Source organism: Geospiza fortis, unplaced genomic scaffold, assembly GCF_000277835.1.
Source record: "Geospiza fortis unplaced genomic scaffold, GeoFor_1.0 scaffold192, whole genome shotgun sequence".
In the NCBI taxonomy this organism is placed as follows: Eukaryota; Metazoa; Chordata; class Aves; order Passeriformes; family Thraupidae; genus Geospiza; species Geospiza fortis.
In genome coordinates, this window is record NW_005054315.1 from 1,788,300 (window position 1) to 1,815,667 (window position 27,368).

A 27,368-nucleotide genomic window follows, 5' to 3' on the forward strand; every position below is an offset into this window, starting at 1 on the left:
ATAACATACATACATAACAGAATATAGCATACACATCCCAAGGCAGGACTTCACCTCAAATGAGTTTAAACATGAAAGAAAGTGAAATCTTGTCCCCTCCTTGCACCAGCAGGCTTTGCATCTATCAAAGATATGTCACTCAGACACTCTTGAGCGTAAGCAAAGGAGTTCTCACCAAGACTGCTGCAAAACAGACATCAAGCTTTTTATGAAGCTACTGTTGGTGTCCCCTGCCCCTCATTGCCACATTCCCTGTCAGGAGCCTGACCCACACCCATCACTTTCCTGGGTGCAAGGAACACAGAAAAAGGGTGTCCTGTCAGGTGTAAGAGACATTCCTACTGACCAAGTCAGGTTGCAGTGACCCCGTGGTGTCTCAGACTGCAGCCCAGGTTCCCTACACACAAACCAGCAGAAGGAGATAACTCCAAACAGCATCAGGTTCCCACTCTCCTTGTACCAGCAGAAGTGACTACATAGCTTCTATAGGGCAAGCCTGTTCTCACTACATAGGCTGCCAGAAGGACTCCCACCATCTTCCACTCACTTTTAAAACTGGAATTAAAAATTGAGATGATTTCTGCTCCTAGTTATTTCCTCAAATACACAAACTTCACTTTTATAAAACCGATTGTTTTATACTTAAACAAGATTTAAAATTATTTCATGATGTTTCAGGAATTAAAAGCAAAGCAAGTATGTGTAGTGCAGTAAGATTTATTTACAGAAAGCATGTTTCCATTCAAAAGAGGGAAAAAACTGATTTTATGTAAACAACCAGAAAAATCCACTTCACCCCTAGAGAAATTAGGCACACAAATACTTTACTCCTTTCATAAATAATGTATTTTATTGCATATGGCTATTAAGGAGAGCATCCATGAACAATACAGACTAAATACAATACACTACTCTAGTTCCATTTATTCTGGTCTCCAGCAGCATCACATTTATCCTTATATACAGCGTGTACATTGGAAGACACAGCAAGATAAGTTAAGTCTCTTGTCATATCACAATAGCAAGAAATATATTTAACATCTTGATATCCAGAAACAATACGTACCCAAAAAGAAAACACTGCTTAATAACTGTTAAGGTTATATAGCAAAAAATATTTTAAATTTAAGGTAAGTCAGGCAAAATGTACAAAGACCCAATATACATTGTGAAGTTTTAGCAAACATAACATTTATACATTTTGGTTCCATTCTGTAAACTAAATTAAGAATGTAAGTATTGCATATGCCTTTGTGAAATATACAGGATAGAGAAGATTTCATTATTTTGTCAAGTTGTTGGGTTTTTTTTAAGTTGCAGTATGCAGTTTAGCCATTTGTTTTAGTGGCATGGTTTCTTAATTGATTCAGAGGGATATTTGAAAATAGAGGCGTTCAAAACACTGAATTCAGCAGGTACCACACTCAGTGCTGGTGGGGGGTGGAGAGGGGTCAGACAGAAAATATCAAAGGTATGCAGGATTTTTTAGTTCCAGACTTGAACAAGCAGCATTTTAGAATGTCTTAGAACCATTTATAGCATTAGTATTAGAGAAAAACTCAATCAGATCAGATATTTAAATTGATTTTAGATCTAACATTGTATTAACCTATGCATTGCTGTGATTTAAGACCCCAAAAATTACACTGAAAAATAAAGTGTGCCATGGAGTAGGGAAGGAATTAGTTTACATTCATCTTTGTCTAGTAATACAATCCTCAGTTCTAAAAATTCAGCATGTAAGCAGGAAGACTGCATTGCCGTTCGTTGTATTTGTAAGACATTGACTCTTGTCTTCCTCAGAAAAAAAAAATCCCAAAAGAAGATAATGCATTGTCAAAAGTGAAGCACAGGTTCCACCAAGCACAATGATTAAAGAAAAAAATATGAAAGAGCCTCACATAACTCATAACTTAGTAATACTTACATGTCTATCAGAGCAGGCACTGGTGGGGTACCCTTAAAATGTACACAAACACTTCAAGCAAAGGAGAAACAAGGTGGCATGACATTCTGCTAGTCTGGTGCGACAGTTGTATGCAACTTTTGTGACAGTTGCTGCCACACCACTCAGATTTTCAGGCCACTGGAAATGTGATGCACAGTTAGCCTTGAAAAGAATTCAGGATAAGTGACTGCAATGGTTCTTCTTCCCTGTAGTAGTGCCTGCAGCTACAATGGTGCTTTCTTGGTAAAAGGCAAATATCAGGACTCTATAGATGGCAAGATAATACTGTGTTAACATTAGCTCTTGAATCTGCCTGATACCCATTATCATCCCTGCATTCCTAGCATGCTTATGTGGATTTTTGGTTACAAGAAATGCAGCTAAGAACAGTTAGCTGACAAAAGTGAGCTTGTAAATAGAAGAAAAGGCTTTTGCAATCTGAAGTACCTACATAAACACCTACATAGAGAGGATTAAACAAGTGTGTCAAAGGTACAGAGATACCCCTAATACAGGTTGATGTTTTTAACTTATGTTACTTCAGTTACACATTTTATACTTTTTAACTACTCTGAATCCTCTGTCCAAGTCTGATTCACAGAGTTTCATCCCATTTTAGACTTTTCAGTGCCCTGTTTAGGTTTTGTCTGAGAAGTAAACCCTGGGGCTAGTGATTCAAAACCCAGCAGCAGCAGCAGCTGTACAAGTTGCAAGTTCAGTAAGGCTGGCGACCGACCGACCGTTCTTGAGAGACAGCACAGAGATAAAGGAGTTCCTGTCAACACCAACTCTGCAAATCCGGCTTTACTTTGAACTGAGGTAGTACTGTCGTAGGCTTGAAATTATGCCAGTAAATACCAGATCTTGCTGCTTCAGCAGGTGTTACAGAATCCCCTAATATGCCAGAGAAGAAATACAGTTTGTCTTTGAAGAAAAAGAAAATGAAGGCATTGGCCATCAGTTAAAGAGGCCGGCAGAAAAGTTCCTATGATTTGAAGAGCATCTCCAACTTCTGTCGAAAGAGCAGCAAAATGATAATACAGATGCCATGGACAGGTAATGAGTTAGGCAGGTTGCCTTCCCTTCCTCCCAGATTTGTTGTACGGTTTAGCCCACAACAGTTATGCAACTGTTAAGACCAACACTAACAACAATAAAAAGTAAACGTTAAGCAGCTTCAGTTCCCAAAAACAGAAACCAAAAAAACAAATAAACAAAAAGGTATATGCCGAGCAGCTTCTTTGAATGTTGTACTCTGTTGTTTGAGGTCATGATGAGAAAACTAATTCCTTCACTCTGAAAAGAAAAAGGAAAGAAAGTCAATCAAAACTGCAAAAATTTCTCCATATATATGATACAGACAGCACAAAAAACACCATAGAGAGATGAGTCAGAATGGGTTTTCAAGTTGAAAAAAAAGTAGATGTTCAATAATTGCTTTCATATTTGTATACCATAAGGGATTGCAAAGGCAATAAAGGGAGTATTCCCCAATCCAACACCCCTTCCCTTTCTTTAAGAACCTTTCAGCTAAGACTCCTTAGGTCAGCAAACTTCAGGACACAGAATGCGTTGGAAAACCTGACACAAATTCCCCCCCACTCAAATTGCGACCATCACAGTTTTTTGCATCAGTGGAAAGGAAAAGGGATTGGAGAAAAATGGTACAAGCTTAACTCTTTATTTTTTTGTCAGCTGGATATTACTAAAAGGTTTCCATATCCAGACATTAAAACAAGTTTGAGAAAAAACAAGTTGCCTTGGCTTTAGGGAAGAAGTCTACTAAAAACATAAGCAAAGTACAGAAAGAACCTTCTTTTAATTTAGTTATTTGATTTACTAAACAACTATTATTCCAGAAGTAAAAAAAATGAATAGGTATGCAAATGAAAGAGGCTTCTCCCAATTCCTGACTACAAAGCTGCTTTGAACAGTCAAGGTGAATTATGTAGAAAACAGAAACTGATTACAATGAGACCCATTCTATTTTAAAGAATGCAGTTGACTCTTGTAAGTGCTTCTTCACTGCAAAGAATTAATGGATAGCATGCCTACCCCATAAAGGAACATTATTATTTATTAACTCACAGTATTAAAGTGATTTGATAACATGTCCATTAAAAATCAAAATTTAATAGTTACAGCAATTTTCTTTGTTGTATGTTGTCCCCAAGTTTACAAGTTACATGAAAATTTTAGTTAGATGATGTATTACATGAGTTTTTCTAAAAACAAGTTATTTGGAACATTTTGGGAACAAACACTGTTACTTAGAAAAGTCTATAGTTTTGACTGTATTGATACAGGAAGTCAGTATTCCGATATATTTTAATTCCTTTGGGACCACAGAACCAAAATAAATTAGATACAAAACATGGATGTCAAAGTAAGCCCAGCACTTATAGTGCAAGTTTCAATCCATGTAAGGCTCTGATAAACCAATACAAAGCCTCTTCCCTCAAGTTTACACAAAAACAAAGCCTGATCTATCTTGGGAAAACACATATGACTTGCTAAATTGCTTTGAATCTCTGACAGCTAAGGTTTACTCAAGGTATTAGTCCTGCTGGAGTCAACTGGAGCCACTATATGATCAAATACTTTGGATATTACTTGGGGTTTTATTTCATGCCACATCTTGAGATGAATTAATAGCTTGGCAAGACCAAAAGGAAAGTGCCTCATTGTCCCCACCCACTGCCAGCTACTTGATGCCATTTTTCTGATCAGAAACTAAGTCAAATCTATCCATTCAATCTTCAGTGAATGAGTTTTCATTGTTTGTTCTCAACGGGTGTTTCAAGAACTGGTTTATGATGCATCTGGGGGGGAGCTCCAAATCTGCCAACACCATCCCAAAGGACTGCATGGGTCAACATGGGGCAAGGATGGACAGCTCTCAGGCGGAAGCAGCAATTCCTCATTTGAGGAAGAAACACTTAACAAATCACTTTGTTCCCATTTTTGTCCAGGGAAGTACCACAGATGCATCATGTAGGCAAACAAGTGAGTGTTCAAAGGTACCTGCTAACTCTGTGTTATTCCTTTCCTCCTCCAAATGGAAACCAACACAGCAACTAAATTTACATTTCCCAAAGTGAGAATGAGAGTGAAATCCAAATAAAATATTTTTACAAAAATTTAAATCCTCATCTTCAGATAGAGAAATTGCTGAATGCAAAGGATACTAACAAGTATGGTCCCAGAAGTATGCCAGTCTAGAGCAGACATGAGGGAAGAGCATTGGCAACAAAGTATATCTGATGCTGTTCTTACAGTACAGCAGGTACTCTCCAGTCAGAATTAAACTGGAGGAGGTGAAGTGCCTGATGCTTCAAAGCACTTCCATACTTAGTTGGCATGGTTTTGTAGGCGGATGATAGGACTGTGGGCACAAGCCTAAGACTTTATGATGCAATATCATCCAATGAGTCTATAATGATGACCTATAACTCAAAAAAACACCCCAAACAGTCTTCAATAATAAAAATATTTCCTCCAACTTCAATAAGCTTTGAATCATGTTTTGAATAAGCTTTGAATCAATAAAGGAAAAATAATTACTGTTACCACTTGACCAATGTAATAACAATGCCAGCCTCAAAGGAAGCCTACTTGGAAAAAAAACCTGCAAGTTCCATACCAAATTAAAAAAAAAAACAACTAACCAAACAAAAAAGAAAAATTCAATATCATGTTTATTTTTACCTCAGTGATTACTATCTTTTATTTATTTCAAGCCTCAGGTCAACCTTCCACTCACACAGCAAGTCACAGCAGCACACACTGTCTTTATACAGGAACTCAAAATTCCTACAGCACACAAACATATTCTTTGGCAGCTTCATTCCCCATGGGCATGCACTAATCAAAATACAAAGTCCAGCACTGTGTCAATACAGAGGTTTCCTCTTGGTTTTGAGCTTTATTAAGAAAAGCATCCACGATCACTGCCGAGTTTCCAAAACTACTTAAGTCATTTGATTCTACCAGTGCTTCTCAGAGAATAAATCAGAGAATAAACACACACACAAACTGCTATGAAGCTACCAAATACTCATAGACTTGCTAAATACACTGTGAAGAGAATACAATGGTTAGTCAATTAAAGATCTACTCTGCCTATTAATTTTCAAAGTCAGTAAGCAGCAAAACTAATTTTTTTTTTAATTTCTAAAAATAATTCTCATCTGCTAACAAGCACGCAGGCAGAAACAGTTATTCATGTGGCTTGTGGCAAAACACGTTGCTGGTTATTCATAATCAGTAAATTTATTCCACTGGCAGTGTGACTGCCAGAGCACATCAAGCATTGGGCACAGAACCCCCAGCTCTGCTGCAGGCTTCTGCCCTGACTCCAGGCAAATCACTCAGTGGCTTTATCCCTTTGTTCCTCCTCCCCATGTCATCTGCCAAATCGATTAAGGCTGTGATTCTGCTAACTAACTTTTCGTGGAAGAGCAATCCTATTGATACAACCAAACTGGAGGCTAACAACACGTACATCTGTGGGCATCAGGCCAGGCCATTAGACAGCACAACCCAAGGAACTGAATCCCACTCCCAGAGAGGTCTCTTTGGTACACCAGACACCTGAGAGCATATGTATGACCCTGGGCAAAGCTGCTGGCCACCCAGAAAGGGCCAGGGTAGCCTCCATCAGCAGGTTACACTGCCCTCCCAGCGCTCGAGCTTCCTGCGGCACCAGGCACTGTCTGGCTGGGCTCCCAGCAGGAGATGGGTCAAAGACACCCACACAGGCTGGAGCCTGGAGCCTTGGCAGCCCTGTCCCCATGCCCACAGCAGCCTGTGTCTGCAGGCAAGTGGAGCAGAGGGTGGGAAGGAACAGCACAGGCCTGATGGAAATAAACCCCTGCTGAGCAGGCACTGACAGAAACCAGACGGGGTCTGAACCGTAGCCTCCAAGGGCTTCCTTACTGAGGCATCTCAGGAGCCACACTCATCATAAGGTCACAGACTTGGCCAAGCACCCAAATGCAGATGCAGCCTGACTGCTACCCAGGGTACTACTGGGAAGTGCACAGTGGGAACCAAATCCTGACCTGGCTCCAACTCCCATTAAGCAGTGCAATGAACACTGTACTTAACATCATAGGTAACAGAACAACTCATGTGCTGAGCTAAGGCTCTCCAGAAGTAATTCCAGAGAACCCATGCTCCACTTAGCAGGACTACTCTTACCAAATAAAGCTGAGCACAGACACTTTCAGAGGAACAGGTTTCAATCAGAGCTTAAACATCCATTTTACCAACACTATGCAGCAAAACATGAAGTAGGATGCTCTGAAAGTTTACAAAGCTCACAAATAATATCCATCCAAAGTAAAATGTTTCCACATTTGATGAGAAAAACAAGTTAAACCATGAAATGAAAAATCAACGTTATTTTTATTTTTTAAACAAGTCATGGTTGATCATAATTGGAAACATACTGCACCAAGTAACCAGGCTCTTTTGATATGTTATTCCACTAAGAAACAGTACATGATGTTGTTCAGATATGTCTCTTCCATATGTTTTATGAATTCAAAAAAGCAAGCATCTGGTCAACACAGATTCTTCATGACAAATAATAAAAAAATCACTAAGTTTCTTTAGAGTGGTAAAGTAGAGATTCTGCATCCACAGTAACCTATATTAAAATGAGCTTTAACTCTTGTGTCAAATGGTTAGAATAGTATCACTTTGAACTGCATTAATATAACCATGGGGAAAGATTAGCTTTTAAAGTGGGAAACAAACTGCTAGATTGTCTGGAAAAAGAAGCTGCATGTCAGTACCTGCAAATACCTTTCAGGTTTGTACGCCCAAGCATACTGTCAAGAGGTCAAAATGCTCATCTGCTGTCATGGACAAATCCCCCAGAATCTCTAATGAGCATCAACCTTCAACCAAAGGTACTAAAAACCAGAATTATTTGTATTTGATGCCATATATTTACATGATAAATACTTATTTTACCTATGATCTTGCACTGGAGTTTAAGCAGTTGAGTCTATAGCAGAAGTATAGATGAGAATGTGGGCTATGCTTAGTTGACTTCAGAATTTGATATAATTTGTGTTTCATATAATTTTGTCAAGATTCTTATAGATTTTGTAGTACTAATAACTAAACATTAAAATGTAATTATGCGGAAAATAAAAGGATTAAACTTACAAATGTAATTGTAATGAATTTCTAGTGTTGGTCCAGAAATACATTTTCCATATAAATTATAATAAATACAGGCACTTCTAATTTAAAATTAAGAAACTAGACATGCTCATTTTTCCCAGGATTAATTTAATACAGCTGTGATTATATCTCTTAATTTCAGAGCCACAGCCAATGTCTACTTTTAAACAAGTTTGTATAGATGGGATTTAATCCCATGCTTAGGAATAAAATAAATTAGACAGAAACCCCTCAACATAGTACTATCTGAAATATGTTCAATTATCCTCTCCCTTGCAAATTGCCTATACAACCATTCAAAAGCCTTACATGAAATGAAATAAAATCAAGAGCATTTCTCTGAGTAAACAAAATGGTAGAAAATAACAATGTTCTTCTGCCCTTCCACTGGGAGCTTGTAAGAAGGACAGAAACACACACATAGCAGCAGCAGAGATTTGTCTGTGGCAGTCAGTCAAAGAGCCACTCCACAGTACACACAAAGTTTTTAGCCATCCTGGAATAAGAAGTCATTCTCCTGTTTGATGACCATTATCATACACGTGAAACTGCCTCCCACCTTACAACCATCACCCTCTTTCCATATCAGTGCAGACTGACCACCCAACACCACAAACATGGCCTCAGTGGGGCTGTTGGCTTGAATTCACAGCTCTGTTCACTACACCAAGGAGAAAGCACAACTTCTCCCAGGTGCAGCCTGCCAGCAACGTGGAACTTCAGCAATGCCACTTTGCACACAAAGTGTGGCTGGAAGTTTCTTAAGAGACAGAATTTTTGCAAAACAACGTGCTCACTTTCCAAGTGATGAAGAGCAAGGCTGAAAGGGATCAGCGACTAACACACTGAACTACCTACCAATCCCATCTCTGGAGACACAACAGCAACTGAATCAGCATGCCTGCCCCAAAAGCATACACTAGGCAAAACTCAGCTAAATTCTACCAAACTCTGTGTGGACCTCTGCATTTCAGACCTACTCACCCTATGAGGAGCCAGCCATTCCAACTCTTAAGTTAGAGTCAAGGGAAAGAAACAGTGACTTTTAAGCAACAATTTTTCTGCCCTATTTTATATTGGGCTCTGACAAGTAAGTTCTGAAAGGTCTCAAACTCTGTGAGGTATACAACTTGGTATACCTTTTAGGAACAGACATGATCTCCTTTTACACACCTTTACAATTGCTGGGAAGTTTGCTCAGCTGGGATGTCAAAGGCATATTTGTGCCTGTTCTAATTTGTATCAGTAGTCATTAACAAGGTCAACAAGTTTTGACAAGGAAGAAGAGCTCTTGTGAAGCAGAGCTTGATATTCTCACACAATTGCCAACTGAAATGCCATCAAACTTAGTTGTCCTATTTCCAGCAGGTAACAGTGAGGTGGGAAAAAAGCCAAAACAGTACAATCAGACCTCTGGTTGAGATCCACAAGTGAGAGCTTGACTGCCATTCTAGGTAACACTGGACAAATACCAAAGTTCAAGAACTGCTCCTGAGCCACTAGGCTGAAAACACATGCCTGAAAACACAACATTAGAGTGTTCTCAAAGAGCTTAAAAGTATGCTTTTTCCCCTCTCCCACTTGGGATAAAAAGTAATTTTTTCCACTGGTTAAATTGAAGAAATATTCACATTAAAAATTTAAATATTCATAGGAATCTGGATAAGGACTCATGTAAGTTGTGGGAAGTCATGTTCAGTCTCCCTTTCCATTACAGTGGATATCTAATTATTCCATGAAAACAGCTGCAGTAAGAAAGAACAAGAGCACTCTACCAAACAATATATAGTTAAGACATGCCATAAGGTGGTGAGGTGGAAAAGAGGACTGAGATCTTTTTTCAGCCAGAAAGGTACTGGACACTGGTCAGTCCCAGGTAAAGTGCTCTTGCCTCATAAATATTGTAGAGAGGGGAACAGAAACACTACATCCAGGCACTCTTTCAAAGACTAATCCCTGCCTCCATCACTGCCAAATGGCCTTAGGCATCTAGTATCAAAAGAGGCTTCAGATTTACAAGAGAATCCTAGAGGAAGACATTTATCTTCCAGAGAGCAGCATGTTTTAAAACACAGGGCTCTCCGGCTTTCACAGTCAACCATCCTCCTGTTTTGTAAACTGACCTTCAAACAGCTTCCCAAGGAGACAAACACCCCTGGCAGGACATACATTCACTTAGGCATCTCACCTGCCACCCAAACACACTGGATGGTCACACACTAAATGTTAGCTGGCTACTGCAGCTTTTGGCCTTTCAGGCTAGGAGATATGTCCAGAGAAATGCACCTTCTGCTAGAAGAGACACAGAGGGAGAGAAGTGAGAGAAAAAGAAAGCAGGGAAAATGGAAGAGGACAGCTTTCTCTTCTCGCCACATCCCCACTTAAAACTCTTGAGCAACCTGAAATAGGATAAACATTTTAAAGGATTGTTTCCCACTTTTATCAATACTTTTGTAGAGATCTTTTATGGCCTCACCCTTGTCAATGTGAATCTGTCAGTAACAGAGAAGTGAAAAAAAGATGAACCTAGGCAAGAAGTTTCACCATGTTCCATGATGAAAATACATCACCACTCCCTGAAACCATTTAGTGAAGTGAACAATACAACACAAAAGTGCTGCACTGAAGCAGGTTATACTCTCCCCTAATCCAGTTTCCTCTCTCTGACAGTGAGTCAAAAGCAGCTGCATACAAAATTCAAGATACAGATTTTTCAAATGGAGCTACTACCCAAAGTTCTCTTTACTTTCTAATGATTTACCTACAAGGACAAGCCAGATTGTTAAAGACCATGACCCAAACTCTTCTTAACTTCCTTGGTACTGCAGACTAGCAGCATTTGGCATAGTGCATACTTTCTGAAAGCCAGAATCACAAATTTAGCAGAGTGTCCCAACCCTGTTGATTTCAACACCTTCACATTTTTCAGCCTTAATACTTATAACTCTACAGAAGCCCACTAAGTCTTCTCGAAAGCAGCCACTCTAACACAATCCCCAAGTAGACATTTCACACTATTCCTTCAAGAAACAGTCCCAGTAATCAAACCAAAATGATGTCTCAAAAAATGATACTTGGATTTGTTATTTACAAATGTTTTTCTATTCTCCTTTGCATGAAATGCTTTGCTAAGAAATGACAGAAAAAATTTAAAAATATTTTTATGTTGCATTTTTAAAACAAATATGGGCATCTGTAACTTCTTATTCTGACTTTAATCCAGAGATGAATTAGCATTTCTTTCTGTAGTTGACATGGATTTCATTGCATAAAGAAGTTGGTATTATATTAAGACATGAAAGGAAAATATGCATTTTTGTCATACGGAAATGATAAATATCATCTATATATCACTCCCAGAGGCTAACTAATACTTTGCTGGAAAGCAGAGGCAAAAAGCTTAGTGAGCTGTTTAGAAAAGTAATTTAGGTGGTTAAATCTTCTAAGAACACCAGTTTTGAAACTGGATGCTGGTCAGAAAATAATTTCTGAAAGCAGAAAGCATATAATTATGTCCTCTTTCTTACCCATATTTTACTTTCTTTCTCAAGCAAGAAACACAGATTATACTAAATGAAAGCAATTGTTGCCAGCTCCATTGGATGCACCTTGAATCCTCCCCATCTAATAGTTTACTGCAAAGACAGTGAAGCAAGCCCAGAATGATTTGCTCTGCAAGATCAAGCAGATACTAAAGCTCTGCATTTTTAAGAAAAGCAAGGTGAATGCAAAGCACCAAGTTTACCCACCCTCAGGAACAAGAATATGCCAGACATGCAATCAATCTCAGTTTAGAAAACAGCACTTAGTCCATAATTTTTTTCAGCCATGAGACTGCAGTAGAAAATATCACCTCCCTCAAGAAGAAACAAGCAAAAAAACAAAAAAAACACCCAATCTGTTAAAGTATGAAAAATACTATGCTCTCAGAGTACAGTGTGCTTTCACAGCACTTTTCTCAAAGCTTCAAAAGGATTTCTTTAAAAAGATCCAAAAAATTAGTGTCAATTACTTGCAACATTACTAGTTCCAGTGCAAGATACACTTTTGTCTGTAATTATAAGAGCTCTCAGTAAGTATTTACAGAAACAGAGGTGTACTCTACTGTTTCACCAGGTTTTTCCTCCTCTCTCAAGTGCTCTTACACAGGTGTCCTTTATTTGTTTTATGGCTCCCCATATTTGCTGCCAGCAAATATATTTATAAGCAACCAATTACACTCAATTTTCTAAGAAAGGCTCACTAGTACCAATATAGCATTTTTTAAAAATACATTTTACTTACAGCAATATGTCTGACCACACAACTATACAGCTGACACTCACATCTTTTTGAAATTTTATTATGCTGCCAGGACTGTTTCTATAAAACAGATTAAAACCCATCTTTGTCACTTAAGATGAAACACTTTAGAGATTGGCTCTAGTCCCACGATGCTTAGCAGAGAATTTCCCTAAATTTCAAGGAGGCTTTCCAGCACATCAAGACCTGCATGCATTTTCTCCTACTGCCAACATCCCAGCTCTTTAAAGCTGCTTAGGACATCTCTAGTAGGTGTGATGAACACTCCAGGATATCATATTAAGGAACTATGACTTCCTGTAGGATACAATGCAGTAGCTGAGACTTTATAAAGCTATGATGCTGTTCTAGAACAACAAAGATCACAGGCACTGTCAGGAGAAATGCTTTGCAGAACACCAGTACTTCCCCCAAGGCATCTGCCTGCACCTTTGAAGCCCAAGTTTGGCTGCAAGTGCCAAAGCCATGATACTGCTGCATAAATCACATATTGTGATTGACCAGGAAATATATTGAAAAGTGTTCAGTCAACAGTGCAGAAGCTGCACAGCTAGAGAGAACACAAATCCCTTTTAATTTCACATTTACTGAACAAGTACAATATATCATCAACTAACTAAAGTACAGTCCAGGTCAAGTAAGAATATATAACTATGTTAGCTGATCCACATACAAATATCAGTCTTATTTCAAGTCTTTCTGCTTAAAATAAGACACTCCACAGCAGGGCTGATCTCGCAAGCTGCAGATCTCTGGAAGTTAGATGCTCCATTTATGCCAAGCATATAGGCTCCCTGTATGATCAAGGGAGGTGGTTTTGTGCCCATCTCCAATCTCAAGAGGCTTTGACCAGCCTCTTCAATACTGAAAAGGCACCTGTCTCCTGTCTTCCATAAGTATTCCACTACTTATGGGAGACAGATCCTTCTCTGAAGAGGAGTCTTTTGGTAGGCTCCTAAGGTGCAAATGTGGGCATTACACAGTTATTACTACAGTTCTGCATGAAGTGCAACAGCACTGGCTAGATTAAAAACAACCACCATATACTTAGAAATCTAAATCAGGAACACAGACCCTTAGGACATACAGGAGACATTTGAGTTGCAATCTGCAACACAGAAGACATGAAGCACCTCCACTTGTGACACATACATGAAGGTCCCTTAAGACTCTCATGTCCTGGGGTTAACCTATAGCCTCCCCCTTTTTAATTAGAGCCATGTCCATCAGACCAAAACAGGATCCCAGCACAGCTGAATTTCACAAAACCTATTAAGAAAAACACAGATAAATTGCCTCCTCTGGAATATCCTCCCTCAGCTTGCAAATAATCCCATCCCGTCTGGGCTAAACAATCCGACCAAAACATTTCTACAGCAAACACAAGCTGCTTGTTTACAACAAGGAAAAAAAATCAAGCAACCAAGCAACCTGAGGCAATAATAAAAGATACAGCAATTTTGGGTGTCTTTCCCTTTGATGCCTCCGCCTTTCCAACAATCATCATCAAAAAAACAAAATTCAGATTCAATCTAATTTGAGACAATGGACCACAGATACACTGTGTATAGAGCAGAAATAAGTCTTGGACAAAATCATATAACCATGCCCACAAAAGATATAGGAAATAAACCCAGCATGAACAGGCTTCTCTATATCAAAGCTTTTCAACTTACAGTACAAAATACTCTGTGGACTGTATTAGAGGTCCTTATTTCCAGTAGCTATTTTTAGCTAAAATACCTTGAAAAATTAATTGAAGAAATTAATTATTACTATTCCAGAAAGACTATTATGTGGTTACAAATGGCCAAAAAAATGACCTAAGACAAAGAGGAGAAATGGTTCTGAGCTTGCCTATTAATAGCTCATCACTACTACAAAAAATCTTGGAAACCTCTGTCAAATTAAAAGTACCAAATTCCAGAAGCAGGGAAGTTAAAGAATATTGTCACCATATACACCAAGAAAAACATACCTACTAGGAAAAAAACCCCCATGATTCAATGAAGAAACAGAATTTCAAACTTAAAAGACAGATGGTAAGGCTATTCGTTCCAACCATTACAGTCATAACCACTGTATACTATATTTTCACTTATTTTCAATGCTTTTCCTAAACTAAATCAGAATTTACATGAGTTCCTATTGCTCCTAAATTAATTTAAAATTACTAAATATAAGACAACAGGTTTTTATGTATTAAGCACAAACACAGCTAATTCTTACCTGGAGTAAGAAAACAATGTGTATCTAATGCAAATAATGAGTTAATGTATTTTGAGACATACTAAAATGTTTGACTATGGAATCAAAACTAAGCTCTTACTCAGGTACACACACACATCCCAGCTATACTACTGAATAAGATAAACCACTTCACAGCCCAATAAAACAATGGGTTTACATGGTAAAAAAATTAAATTAAGATTGCAAAAAAATTAACATATGGATTCAATAAAAGACTTCTTTGTCCACTGTTTTGACACCTTCAGCAGAACTTAATAAAACTTTGTCTTCAGAGTAGAATGAAGCATCAGCTACTCAGGTAATCCAAAGAAAACTAATCGGAAAATCCCTCAAGAAGACAGGCAAAAAATGAGTGCCTGATAAAAGGGTTAAGACACCTGGCTAAAGACAGGATACACAAAATTCATTCCAGTAGGGGTGGAGAGTTTAAAGTTGTCTCTTATGCATCACTTCTCAAAATAACTCACAATTTCCTACGAACATGTTCTGAAGTCCCAGCACCTCTTCTTTGTTATTGTTATAAACACTTCATTCTGTTTCTCCTGTGCCTTATTAAGGATACTTGTGAAAGCAGAAAGCATATAATTATGTCCTCTTTCTTACCCATATTTTACTTTCTTTCTCAAGCAAGAAACACAGATTATACTGAATGAATGCAATTGTTGCCAGCTCCACTGGATGCACCTTGAATCCTCCCCATCTAATAGCTTACTGCAAAGAAAGTGATCAGGATACAGCATAAGCTGCACTAATTCAGTGCTATTTCTCAGCAAAGTAGAGTAGAATACTTTAGCAAAGTAAGTGGAATACCAGCCCAAATCTACTTGACACAAAAAACCATGGAAATAACTCCCAGTATGTGTTTTTAAAACAGTAATGCTAAAATGTTGTTACCCTGTAAAAGTGACAACAGCCCATCTATGAGAACACAGAAAATTGAAAACATGAGGAGAAAACAAGTGAGAGAAATAGAAAATACTGCAGCATTTTCTCTTAATGTGAAAACATAGCATCCATGTGGCCAGTATGGCAAGTTAAAGCTTGCCATGTTCATGACTGATGAAGCAGACTCAAGACTTAAGGAGTAATTTCAGACTCAGAAGACTCTCTAAATGACCCCTCACAACAACTCCATCAAACTGCAGCCTGGCATCCCAACACCCCACACAGCTCATCCACAGCACAGTCCGGCTCTCTCTGCATTCCAGCACACCAGTTCCACTGTGCTCACTCAAGCTGCAAGATCATCTAAGCTTTTGTTTCAACTTCCTCACAGTGTCAAGTGCACATGTACTAAAATAAATGTCCATCAATTTACTTCCTGAGGGCTGAATATGACTTCCACTAAAAATCAATAATATTTCACTACTATCAAGTTCTGATTTTTTTTTTTGTAACAGATACACTATCTCATGCTACCCCATCTTACAAACCTTTTGGTTTACTGTCCCTTGAATATTCACACTAACAGCAGGAAGGAGTAGTATGAGGGAAAAGAGGACCTAAACTAGAAATCACTTTCACTGCTGAAATACATCAGAGCAATTGTAGCTGGAAATCATCCTTTGGCTAACATTCAACATCCAATTATTATCAATTTATTTATTTATTTAGAGCTCACACAATTTACCATTTATACGAAAATACACCATTCAAGGTTAAAGTTAAAAGCTCATTTTTACTGAATTTTCATTTGACATTTGAAGATTAAAACAGAACCATATAATAAGCCACCTTTCTGTAGATAGCCAAAAGAAAGCAAGATTATCCTAGCACTCATTAGAGCGTGCTAAGAGTTTCTCTGGTATTTGTGAGAGTAAGTACTAGACTATTTGGATTGTAAAACAGTAAGTACTAACAGTTTTAAGTTTATGGCCAATTCTTTCAAGTATTCTGTGCATCAGGGTCATATACATAAATATATATACTTATTCCTAATGTTCGTCCACATAGTTAATTTTCTATAACTATTGTTAAAGTCATGAGCACTAATTCTGCAACTTCAACATTCAGAAAATAATGTAACTTTGTAGGGTTACACAAGACTGACTCGAAAGCCAAACATAAATGTTTGAAGTTTTATGCTAGATTAAAACTAATCGTAAACAGTTTTTAATTGACTTTTGATAGCTCACAAACAACTTGCATGGCAATTACCTAGACAAATCTTTATTGTTTATGTAGAGGATTGTTACAATGAAAGTGTAATTTTTCCTTTTGCTATGTTAAAGGGGTGGTATTATTACAGTTCTATTTCATTAATTTTGGTAGAACTAATTGCTCAGGAACGAAAGCTGTTGTAGAAGATGCAAGTCCAGCCTCCTATAAACTTTACCAAACGTTTATGATGTAAAAACTAATGATGTTACAACACAACTGAGTGCAACTGACTTCCAGGAGAACTCAAACTCCACCTTCCAGTTCCAAATCTCATTATTCCATCACAAGAAGTCTTTTTTAGGTATAAGTGAAAATTTTGGTTAGACACATCACCTGATGTGTCTGAAATCGCCTGATTTTGGTTTGCCTTTTCAAGTAAACTAAAAACAACTCAAAGGAGTTTTTGAGAAAAAATCACTACCAGAGGAACTAGCAAAAAGACTGCATAAAAAATTCACTCCATAACTTCTCAGTAATTCAAGCATGGGAGAGGCCATAGTATTTGAAGCTGTCAATTTGGTGACGTAAAAGTTTTGCATTAACTAGAAAACTGACAAACATCCATTTGTCAATTCTACTCTTACTCTTTTAAATAATGCTAAAATGCAACATTACCAGTTGTTGCCAGTGAGTTTCTATAGCCTAAATTATCTCTGTCAGTGAAGGCAGATTAAACAAAAAACATTATTGTTTTCTTGTTCTTGAGCAACTATACAACACCACTGACTTCTACATAAGAGTTAAACCTAAACCAGCCCCAAAAGATTGTCTATGTCTTGTTCAATGAATATCATGACTTCTGGTGAGAAAAAGCCTAGATTCAAAGCAAAACCAAACCAAATAAAGAAAAAAAAATCACAAACAAGCAAACAAACAAAAACAAACAAACAAAACCAAACACCAAACCAACCCAATCCAAAATAGAAAAAAAAGTCTTCATAATTCTGATTCCCAACCTTGACTTGACAATGCCACTCAATTTAATGACGTAGACATGACTGTCATAAACACTTTTTAAAATAATATACTGCCTCAGTGGACACAATGCAAGAGACTAATCAAAACCAGCTTAGATCTTATTTCATTGACATGATTTTCCCACTGTTATTGGAATGATTTATTGATTTGTCTTTGACTGAAGAGAATCAAAGTCCTCTGCCTCAAGTTGCACTTACAGTGGTGTTTCTTAGTCTACTTTAACATACCTGTGAAACACATTTGGCAATTGAAACTCAACAGAACACTGAGTTTTATATCACGGCACATATCAAACAAGTTTTACTAAAGCATCACTTGGAAAAAGCTTGGAAAATTCTGCAAAGTGCTCTACTGTTTCTAAGAAACTTCTGCTGTTTGTGATTTTCAGCAAATTTGCTATTTTGGCATCACACTAGAGCCCCAGTGCCTTCATTTCTGACCCCTTCAAACAAAAACAAGCTGCTCAACAATGTCTAATCCGTGCGTCATGTAATCCTGCTTAATACCCTACAAACTCTGGGTAATATTTGGGTAGTTTTTAAATTTAGCAAAGAACATCCTGGCCTAGTTCAAAGATACCCTTGCCTTGGGTAGTGTCCCCTAGAAACATCACCCACACTTGTTCCAAAGAAGAAAAGCAAATGCACACATAGGCGTAAGAGAAATGAACAAAAAATGAAAAAAGAGACTGTGGTCTAATGTCATAATGAAAACACATACAATTACAAATCAAATTATTGAAATAGGAATGCATTATGCAAACACCAAGCACACCACTCAAACAGAGAGACATTCTGACTTTCCAGGAGTGCTCATGGCCCCATGTAGCAGCCAAGCGCTCCATGCTCACAGCGAGGACAGCCAGCGCCGCAGAGGACAGACACAGCCCTGCAATCACCAACTCTGAGCCACTGACACATGGCACTGCCAGAGAAACAGAAAATCCCTTCTTTGAGACACCGCCTACTTTTTGAAGCATCATTATCTTACAAGTGGCTCATGCTACAAACACTACCAAAGAGATCTAAACTAGGTCCTGAGATAATTCTTCAGCATACTGTCCTGCCTGTCCTACCTAAGATCTCTCAGAGCCTCACTGAAGGACAAATATGTTCCTACTTTGTTTAGGCTGTCAGGCAGACAGTCTCCAATCACTAGCCTCTTGTCAACAGTGATGCTGGGGTAGATTACTACTGTGTAGTGCTTGTAATGGCAGGTGCATGGCCCTGGGGCTGCCATCTGCCAGGAAGGAAGTGTTCTCCTCTAGGATGCTGAAGAGATTGACAAATAATGTAAACAAAACACTGAATCATTCCTAATCTATGCAATAAAGCTATTACATTACTCTTCAGCAGTGTAGATGTCACCATCAGAGGTGGGGGCTTAGACTTGTGGCTTGAATTGTTTTTTCCTAATTATTTTTGTGATTGATTTACTGAGATAAAAAACACACACTGAAATAACTTTTGTTTAACTGAGACGGGCAATTCTGGATTTGAAAATAAACAAAAAAACCACCCTAGCATCAAGTATGTTTTTTTTGGAAAGTAACTCCCCACTGTTCACTTGTAGCAAGCCTCTTTCCAGAGAGTATTTGCCTGCACTGTGAGCAAGAACTTGTTTTCTTTTAAATTACTATTTTTGATACAGCTGTACACAAATTGGGGTCATCATCACTGACAAAAACAATTAAGAATGTTCCGAAGTATTTTTTAAAGCAAAAATAGTAACAGAACTCCAAGTATTGTCCTTGGTCTTTTAAATTAATTTCTAAAGGGATTTCTTATAATCAGATTGAAAATCTTTCCTAAACAGTCCTGGTTTAGTATCCAATTTGTCACCTGAGCTACCAAGCAATAGCATAACTCCATGGAAATAAGCAGGCACTTGCCTATTCTCCAGGAAAGTTACTCATTACTGTTTAACTGGCTACACAGAGATTACAACCTACTGCTGTCTTTGAGCCAGCCTCAAAGATTACTGGACGTGTTAGCACTTTAACACACTAAGAAATACTTTCAAGTGGCCCTCTGTAAAGATCTAAGCAATCTTCGCATTGGTTTTTCTATGGTTTTTATCAGGCTTGTAATACCCAAGTTTTAAAAGCTTGTGTTAACTACAGACACAACCCTACAACTAAGGGATTCATTCTACGTGTATTAGTGTAGAAACTGAAAATACAATCTGAACCCGTAATCCTGGCTTCCTCCAAAGCTGACAGAGATGAAGTGGAAAGTGCATGCTACTTTATAGCTCGCATTTAAAAGACAATGGGAGCCACCGTTGCTGGTTCTGTTTACTGCTGCTGGCTCTCCAGAGCCCTGGCAGACTGACTAATCCAAGAAACACACATGCTAGATAGCTAAAGGCAGTTGACACAAACACAAGTGCAAAAAAAAAAAAAAACCCCAAAACAAAACAACAACAAAACAAACAAGTTTTCCTTTGAAAACTCTGCTGCAGGAGAGCCAGTGTTTTCAACAACCAGCAGCAATGGGACTATTGAGCTGAACTTGGCTTTTCAAAGCTGCCACTCTTGACCCCCTACATTCATATACACAAAACATTAAAAATAACTACATGGCAGACAACAGACACAAAGAAAACATATCTGAACTTTGAAGGTCACTACACCATCTTCTGAAAACTCAAGGCATAATACTGATTTCCATGAATACGCAGATCACTTCAAAGCAAATATTGTAAGAAACTACGAAAAACCCCAGAGAGTTGTGAAACTTTCAAAATTACACATCCTAATTTAACAAATCAGTCAACATCTACACTTTAAATTGCTATTACACATTGTGTATCAACTTAATGTTAAATTTCCACAAGATTTGCTGTATCACGACTAACACAATGAACACAGACACAAAGAACAAAAACATATGGACAACCAGTATAAAAAGTATACTATATTTCAACAAATTCAGAAGAAAAAAAGCCACAGATACAACCATTTTTTTAGATGTTTATTACTTTAAAAAGAAACATATTAATGGTGCTTTTAGAGGAAAAACTTATAGACAGAAAATACCTGAATGCAATTATGCTGCCATTAAACTGCTGAATAGGGAGGGAAGTTAGATTCCATACAGTAACTGGCTAAATTTTTCAGTGGATGCTTGCTGTGTTTCAGCTTATAAACCACTTCAGCATTCCAGTGTAATTAACACTACTTAAAAATAAGAGTAAACCAAGTGTAAAGAAACCCATGTTAGTCACCCTTTAAAAACAAAAAACAAAAACAAAAAAAAAACCAACAAAAACAAACCAACCCCACCATATAAAACAAGCCCTAATACTCCTTCTGCTCAAACACTCCTTTATTCTTCTTACTTACTTACAAACGTTAGTCTCTGTAGCTATCTTGAAAGAAATCAAGTAATCAGAAGCAATCATCAACCTAAGCATTTCCTCTGCCTTGAGCCATGACTGTACTGGTTCATTTTAGAACAAACCCACCATTCAATTTGGTCTATAACAATTTGTCTTAAATGACTGAAAGTAACCATGACATTCTTCCTATGAGCAGTGTAGCTAAACATAATTTAAAGTATAAAGCAAAAAAAAGCCTAATAGATGTCTTGATATTCTGTCTGTTTGTAACAAGCTGACACCCATATAATCAACATAATTTAAAGTATTTAAAGCTTCATTTAATCCTAGATAATTTCAGTTTACATTTTGTGTTTCATGAGTGTTACTGATAGGTTCAGATCCAACCATTTTGGTTTGGACACCTTCAAAGCATCATCTGAAAGACCATAAGTGAATTTCGAGATGTTTAAAAGAAAACCTCAAATTTTTAATTCTAAGTGTGAGTTAAAAATTCAAGCTATGTAAGTTATAAAAAGTAGCTCAGTTCTTTCTGCTGTTAGTTTGATGTTCTCACAGAACTTAGCAGTAAGTGAAACTAATACAACGGATTTATTTTAAAAAGACTTTAAAAGATGTATAAATTTCTAACACAGCATATAGTTCTTCTAATAGTTTCAAGAATTTATTTTAAAATGAGCATTAATTTTGTTAAAGAGACAAGTATTCTCATGTTGCTCTGAGAACCAAAACTTGTTGGCATATGAAGAGGAGGTCAAAAAAACAACTTAATAATACAATTCATCGTGTAAAGTAATCCCAAAGAAAAAGGAAACAAAGTTTGTGTCTTCCACAATCTAAAACACCATTAGAAAGACAGAGAAAGAGATTTCTTAAGATAGGCTTTTTTATTTAGGTGCAACCATAAAACCCTCACAAAACTGAAAGCTAATTGACAAGGCAAGTGCAAGGGGAAGATCATTATTATAAAATCACCTTATTAAGATGTTAAGCAGCTGTATTACAGATGATGACTTCTTCAAACAAATCAAGGCAAAAGAAACTGACAGAGGAGGGAAAGAACCCTCAAGGTTTTTTGCATTATTACATATAGTACCTGTTCAATTTTAGAAAACTAGGCCAACTACTAGAAACATGTACAAGTTGAAACTACAGAGCACTCTGTGAATGGAAAAGAAAACAAAATTAAAGATAACCCACTCTGGTGATTTAGATTAAGGAAAATACCCTATTATTCACCCACTAAATTTAATGGTAATCTTAATTAAGAATTCCAGGACTACACACAAAGGGTAAAATCTTAACCCCACTGAAACAGAAACAAAACTCCTATCTGACTTTGACTTCAGAACTAAGATCCACCATAAGAAGTCACATCATTGTTGATTGTAATCTGTCATAAATATACTGGAACAAATAATTCACACTTTATGAGAAAGATGAGTGTAAACATTTCCATAAATAATGATATCCATTCACAGTCCATGTTTCTAAGCAATAAAACAGTCACAGTTTAAGAATAAAGGCTAGTTATTAGCAAGTAACAAGTTTTAACCCACCAATAACAGTATTCGTTTATTTACATATCAGATGAAGGCAATTGTTTCTCCAACTCCTAAATATTTGCACATTTTTAGAACACAGTAGAACTAAACGAAGTGATATTTCAAGCAACATTTTAACTGTTCTGTTTTGATAGCAGCTGTGGATGCACTCCTTACTCTAGCCATGACAGGATAATATGGACAGAGACTTCCAAAAGCAAAGCACTCCCTACAGCAGAGGCAAGTTACTGATAGCAGAGAAGTACACTACACATGGAATCCAGCCACCTTTAAACTATACAAATAATTTTCTTTAAAGCATTTATCCACATGAAAATATAACTACTGCTACAGACCTTAAGAAAGAAGTAAAACTGATTTTTAACATTTTGTATTTTGCACAAATCAAAATCAAAGAATAACTCAATGCATGGTTTTTTACATGTCTTTGCACAAATCAAAATACTAATTTTCTGAGAAGGTAATTACAAGGAGCTTGTTTGTAAACTCAAGAGTTTTCTGTTCTAAATATTAAACAGAAATGGATTCTCCATTTCAAAATGACTGCAAACCACTCTTGAAGTAAAACATCTCACTTTTCTAATGTAGTTACAAACAAAGTTGAAAAAAGTGCAAACTAAACAAACAATGCTGATTATATAAGCTCTCTCTTGTGCAAATCAACAATTTCTACAGAATTATATTTTCTCAAATCTACCCAAAATACTACTGTTGAAGTAATCTTTTCTATGCACAAAATACAGTTTTCTTTAAACAGAATATGTTTCTCAGTAAAACAAAATTCTCAGTAGTCTCCCAAATCACAATGTTTGAAACTCAAATACATTAGCAAAACTCTGGGTGACCTTTTTAAGCACTGGCAGAAGACCTTGCATGAACAAACTTTAGTGTGAAATCCCAATGAAAACCAAAAGGGAAACTAGGAAATTTGCAGAAGTTTATTATTTGATTAAACTTACACCAATGAAGTCCTCGATGATGTATTTCTCCTTCCCCAAGCTGTGACTTTCCCAGATTGGCTGCCACAAGTGCAATTAACCTGATGCCCCGGTTTTGGTACCCACCCCACTGTCGGCTGAGGATGCTGGTGGTGTGAGGTTCTTCCTTACTACCTGGACCTGACTCTGGTTCCATCCATCCATCCCTGCATCCCGTACCTCTGAGTGCACCCTACAGGCTGGCACCCTTCTCAGGGAAGCGAGGTGCTGGAGAAGACAGCCCACCTCCTACAGATAGGGTCAATCCCAACGAGCCTCCCCGCACCACTCCTCCATGTGATCTGCGTTTAGAAGCTTACGGGAAAGAGGAAAAACAAACACACATGCAGATTAAATATTAAAATAAAGACAAGCCTATAACCGTCCTTGGACAAACACACGCAGCAGCAGCAGCACTGAGCCCTCTCCGCTGTAAAACCACATTAACACGGCTGCGTTCTCTGCATTATCCTTTTGTTTACAGGCTGGGAAGGACAGCGCTCGTTTCCCTCGCCTCATCTGATCGCCGCCGCTCCCATTCCCGCGCCGGGTTTTCCCGGTCACCGGTGCCGCCCCCTCCCCCCTCAGGGTCAGCAGCTCGGGGAATGCTGTGGAAACAGCTCTTTCCCAACACCGGGCTTCATCTGCAATCGGGGCTGTAGGTGGCTCAAGACAAGCTCCTCGTTTCTGCGAAAAATCCGTTTGCAAAGCAAAGGGGCGTGATGGTCTGCTGGCGCCCGGGACCCCAGGCCGGGCAAGGAGAGCGGGGGCTGCAGCATCCGCACCGGGCTCGGGCAAGCCGCAAGGATCCTGAAAGCGACCCCAGCAAAACTAAACGCAAGAGACAAATAAGGCTCGGCCCTCAACCCTTCCAGTCATTCAGAATAAGCCTTCATCTTTTCAAACTCTGCCACTGCATTCAACAATCCTCTCGTCTTAATTAGGTTCAAAGCTTGCTCTGCAAACGGTGGGATCTGTCATCTTTTCCATCTTCCTGTACTTCCTATCAAAAGAGAAAATATTTTCTTCTTCAAAATCAACTAGCTACTAAGGAAACACAAGGAAAAAACCCCTGCAAGTGGCTCTTACAAGCTTTTGCTGGTCACTTGTTATGGATGCCTCTGTCAGCACTGTGAACAGAGAAGCAATACCTACTCTCTTCCAAGCAGCTACTACATGGCCAGTCATCTCCCCCAGCTATACCCATGAACACATATTACAGCTATCTAGGCATAAGGGTTTGACTACCATGTCTTGCATAAATCCAAGAGCATCCTTACAAGTGTCTCATTATTAACTTTTCCTCCTCGACAGATTGGCTGCTCTGCGCCCTCCTCAACCAGCCCCCAGTTCTGTACAAACTCCCACTCACTGACAGAGGGTGGAGTTCTATTTCAGGGAAGAAGGAAGGGTATTTGTTTCGTTCTTTTTTTTCTCAGCATAACCAGCACCTAATTAAAGGAATAGCTACATACTGTAAACCGAAATTCCCTCTCACTTAAGTTTCAGATTTCTTCAGTTTAACACCCAACGTTTGCAATCCACGAGCCATCAACTGGAACACTGTTACACACCAACACAGGCTGGGCCCTTAAGTGAAATGTGCAATACAGCATACAACAGCTCAAGCATACAGTGACTTCTGGAAAGAATTACCATTTTTAAAATTCACATTCGATGCTCACTATGATTTACTGTTAAACTTTTGCAAGAGATGAGGTATTTCAAAACCATGATATTAAATTTATCCTTCTCAATTTGATATTCCAGACCTTCTCACTAGAGAGCCACGGATTGTTTCCATAATTTGATGTCCTCAGTCAAACAATGCTGGTTTTAATTCAATCATTTTACATTTTTAAATAGTATTTAGAAGTTGCATTAACATAAACTATTTAGGTCACATTTTCCAAACACTTTCCAAAATCTTACTTAAGGAAACTCTGAATGCAGCCCAAACATTGAAACTGTGTAAACAGCAGCTTCTCGTGGGTACCCAGAAGTATAAACACATAACAACAGCACAGTAGTACTGAAACATGAATAAATATCCCAAAATTAAACCTTTTTCCTCATACAAAGAGCCACCAAGTTCCTCCAAGACTCCTTACTGCAGGACATGTAAAAAGGGATAAAAGTGATTTCTAAGGAAGTGAAGAGGGATACACAACAACACACAACCTTGTGATGGTAAACACAAAGCACAAACACACACAGCAGGCACTGTCAATGTAGCTACTCACCTTTCACAGCACTGGCTTCTTTCAGGTTGTGAGACAGAAAGTCTATGCTGGCATAGGTGCTCATCTCTACTCCATTGATGCCCCCATTCAGGAGGTGCCTAGCTTTCAACCTGGATTTGTCACAGTTTGCCAAGGACCCATCCACCACATCAATGGCGATGTAGTTGAGGCCATTCTGGAAGCCAGCCGAGGTCTCCCGGCACATGGGACTGCTACCCTGCTCCTCCTCCAGGCCTTCGCTTTTCCTGAGGGACACGTTCTCCACCGAGGCTGAGTTGTGTCGTTTGGGGTTGTGTGCAAAGGAGGGGGACACTGGGGTCACAGTGGTGGTGGAGGAGAAAGTTTCTGAGCTGTGCCTCCTCCGCCCCTGGGGATCTGCCCGGATTACTTTGGCCCCCCGATTCGGGTCTGGGGGAGGGCTGGAGAGAATGAAAGCCTCCACCCCAGAGAGGGTGAGCCTCTTCACGCCAGACGTGGGGCTGGTGACCCGGGCACTTTCTGGTTTCTGAACAATGGGTTGAGGTGGGGTGGTGGCCATGCCAAAGGTCATCTCGGTGTAGTCGCCACCATCCGATGGGCTGGACGAACAAGCTATCCCCACAGCCGCCTTCAGGTAGCGCCCGTTGGGCTGGCTGGTGCTGGAGGAAGAACCTGGAGAGAGAGCCTCCAAGGAGCCCACTGAGACTGTGCCCGACTGGGAGGGTGACTGTGACCCGAAGTCAATGTTCATGTAGTCAGAGAGAGGGGAGCGCCTCTGCCCCGTGCCTGAGCCCAGGGAGGAGGCTGGGCTGTCAGCAGGCAGCGAGGGGGGAGAATAGACGGCAGCATCCCCAAAGTCAATGTTGATGTATTCACCGGGGCTCTTGGGCTCCGGCGGCAGAGGGTGCTCATTCATGCTGGGCAGCACCGTCCGCAAGGTCTCCAAAGAGAGGCGGCTGGGCCGGGCCACCCGCTGGCACCGCTGGCTAAGGAAGCTCTCGGTCCGGCTGTGCCGCAGGGGCGAAGGCACCGTGTGGCTGGAGGGGGCGAAGGTGCCTGCTCCACACACCGCCTCCTCCGGGATCATCCTCCCCGGGGAGTTCATGAAGACGTACTGGTCGCTGTCCTTTGCCAAGCCCTGGCTCTTGTAGGAGCGGGGTAAGGAGCTGTATGAATAGCAGCTGGGCTTTGGGGGCTCACTGGACCCATGCCCCGAAGGGGCAAAAAAGAAGTCCGGGGGGGTCAGGGAGGGAGCTTGGGGCCCATTCTGGGGGTCCCGAGGGGACATATTGATATAGTCGCCGTTACTCAGCCTTCCGTCTGAGCTCTCCATGGACAACTTGGAGCCGCACCACATCCGCATGTACCCGCTATCGTCAGGGGAGCTCTCCCCAGGCGAGCTGGTCTTGTAGCTGTTCCCCTTCCC

The 27,368-nt window shown here is 39.2% G+C and overlaps 1 protein-coding gene across 1 annotated transcript in view; it reads right to left on the reverse strand.

The window, feature by feature from the left end:
• Positions 1-831: 831 nt before the first annotated feature.
• IRS2 (insulin receptor substrate 2) overlaps positions 832-27,368 on the reverse strand; it is a 26,765-nt gene continuing 228 nt past the window's right edge. Inside the window, exons 2-3 of the mRNA XM_014306598.2 lie at positions 25,964-27,357; positions 832-3,244 (exon numbers count right to left, since the gene is read on the reverse strand). Coding sequence (XP_014162073.2) covers positions 3,240-3,244; positions 25,964-27,357 — 1,399 coding nt within the window. The 3' untranslated portion in view covers positions 832-3,239. The remainder of the gene's footprint in view (positions 3,245-25,963; positions 27,358-27,368) is intronic.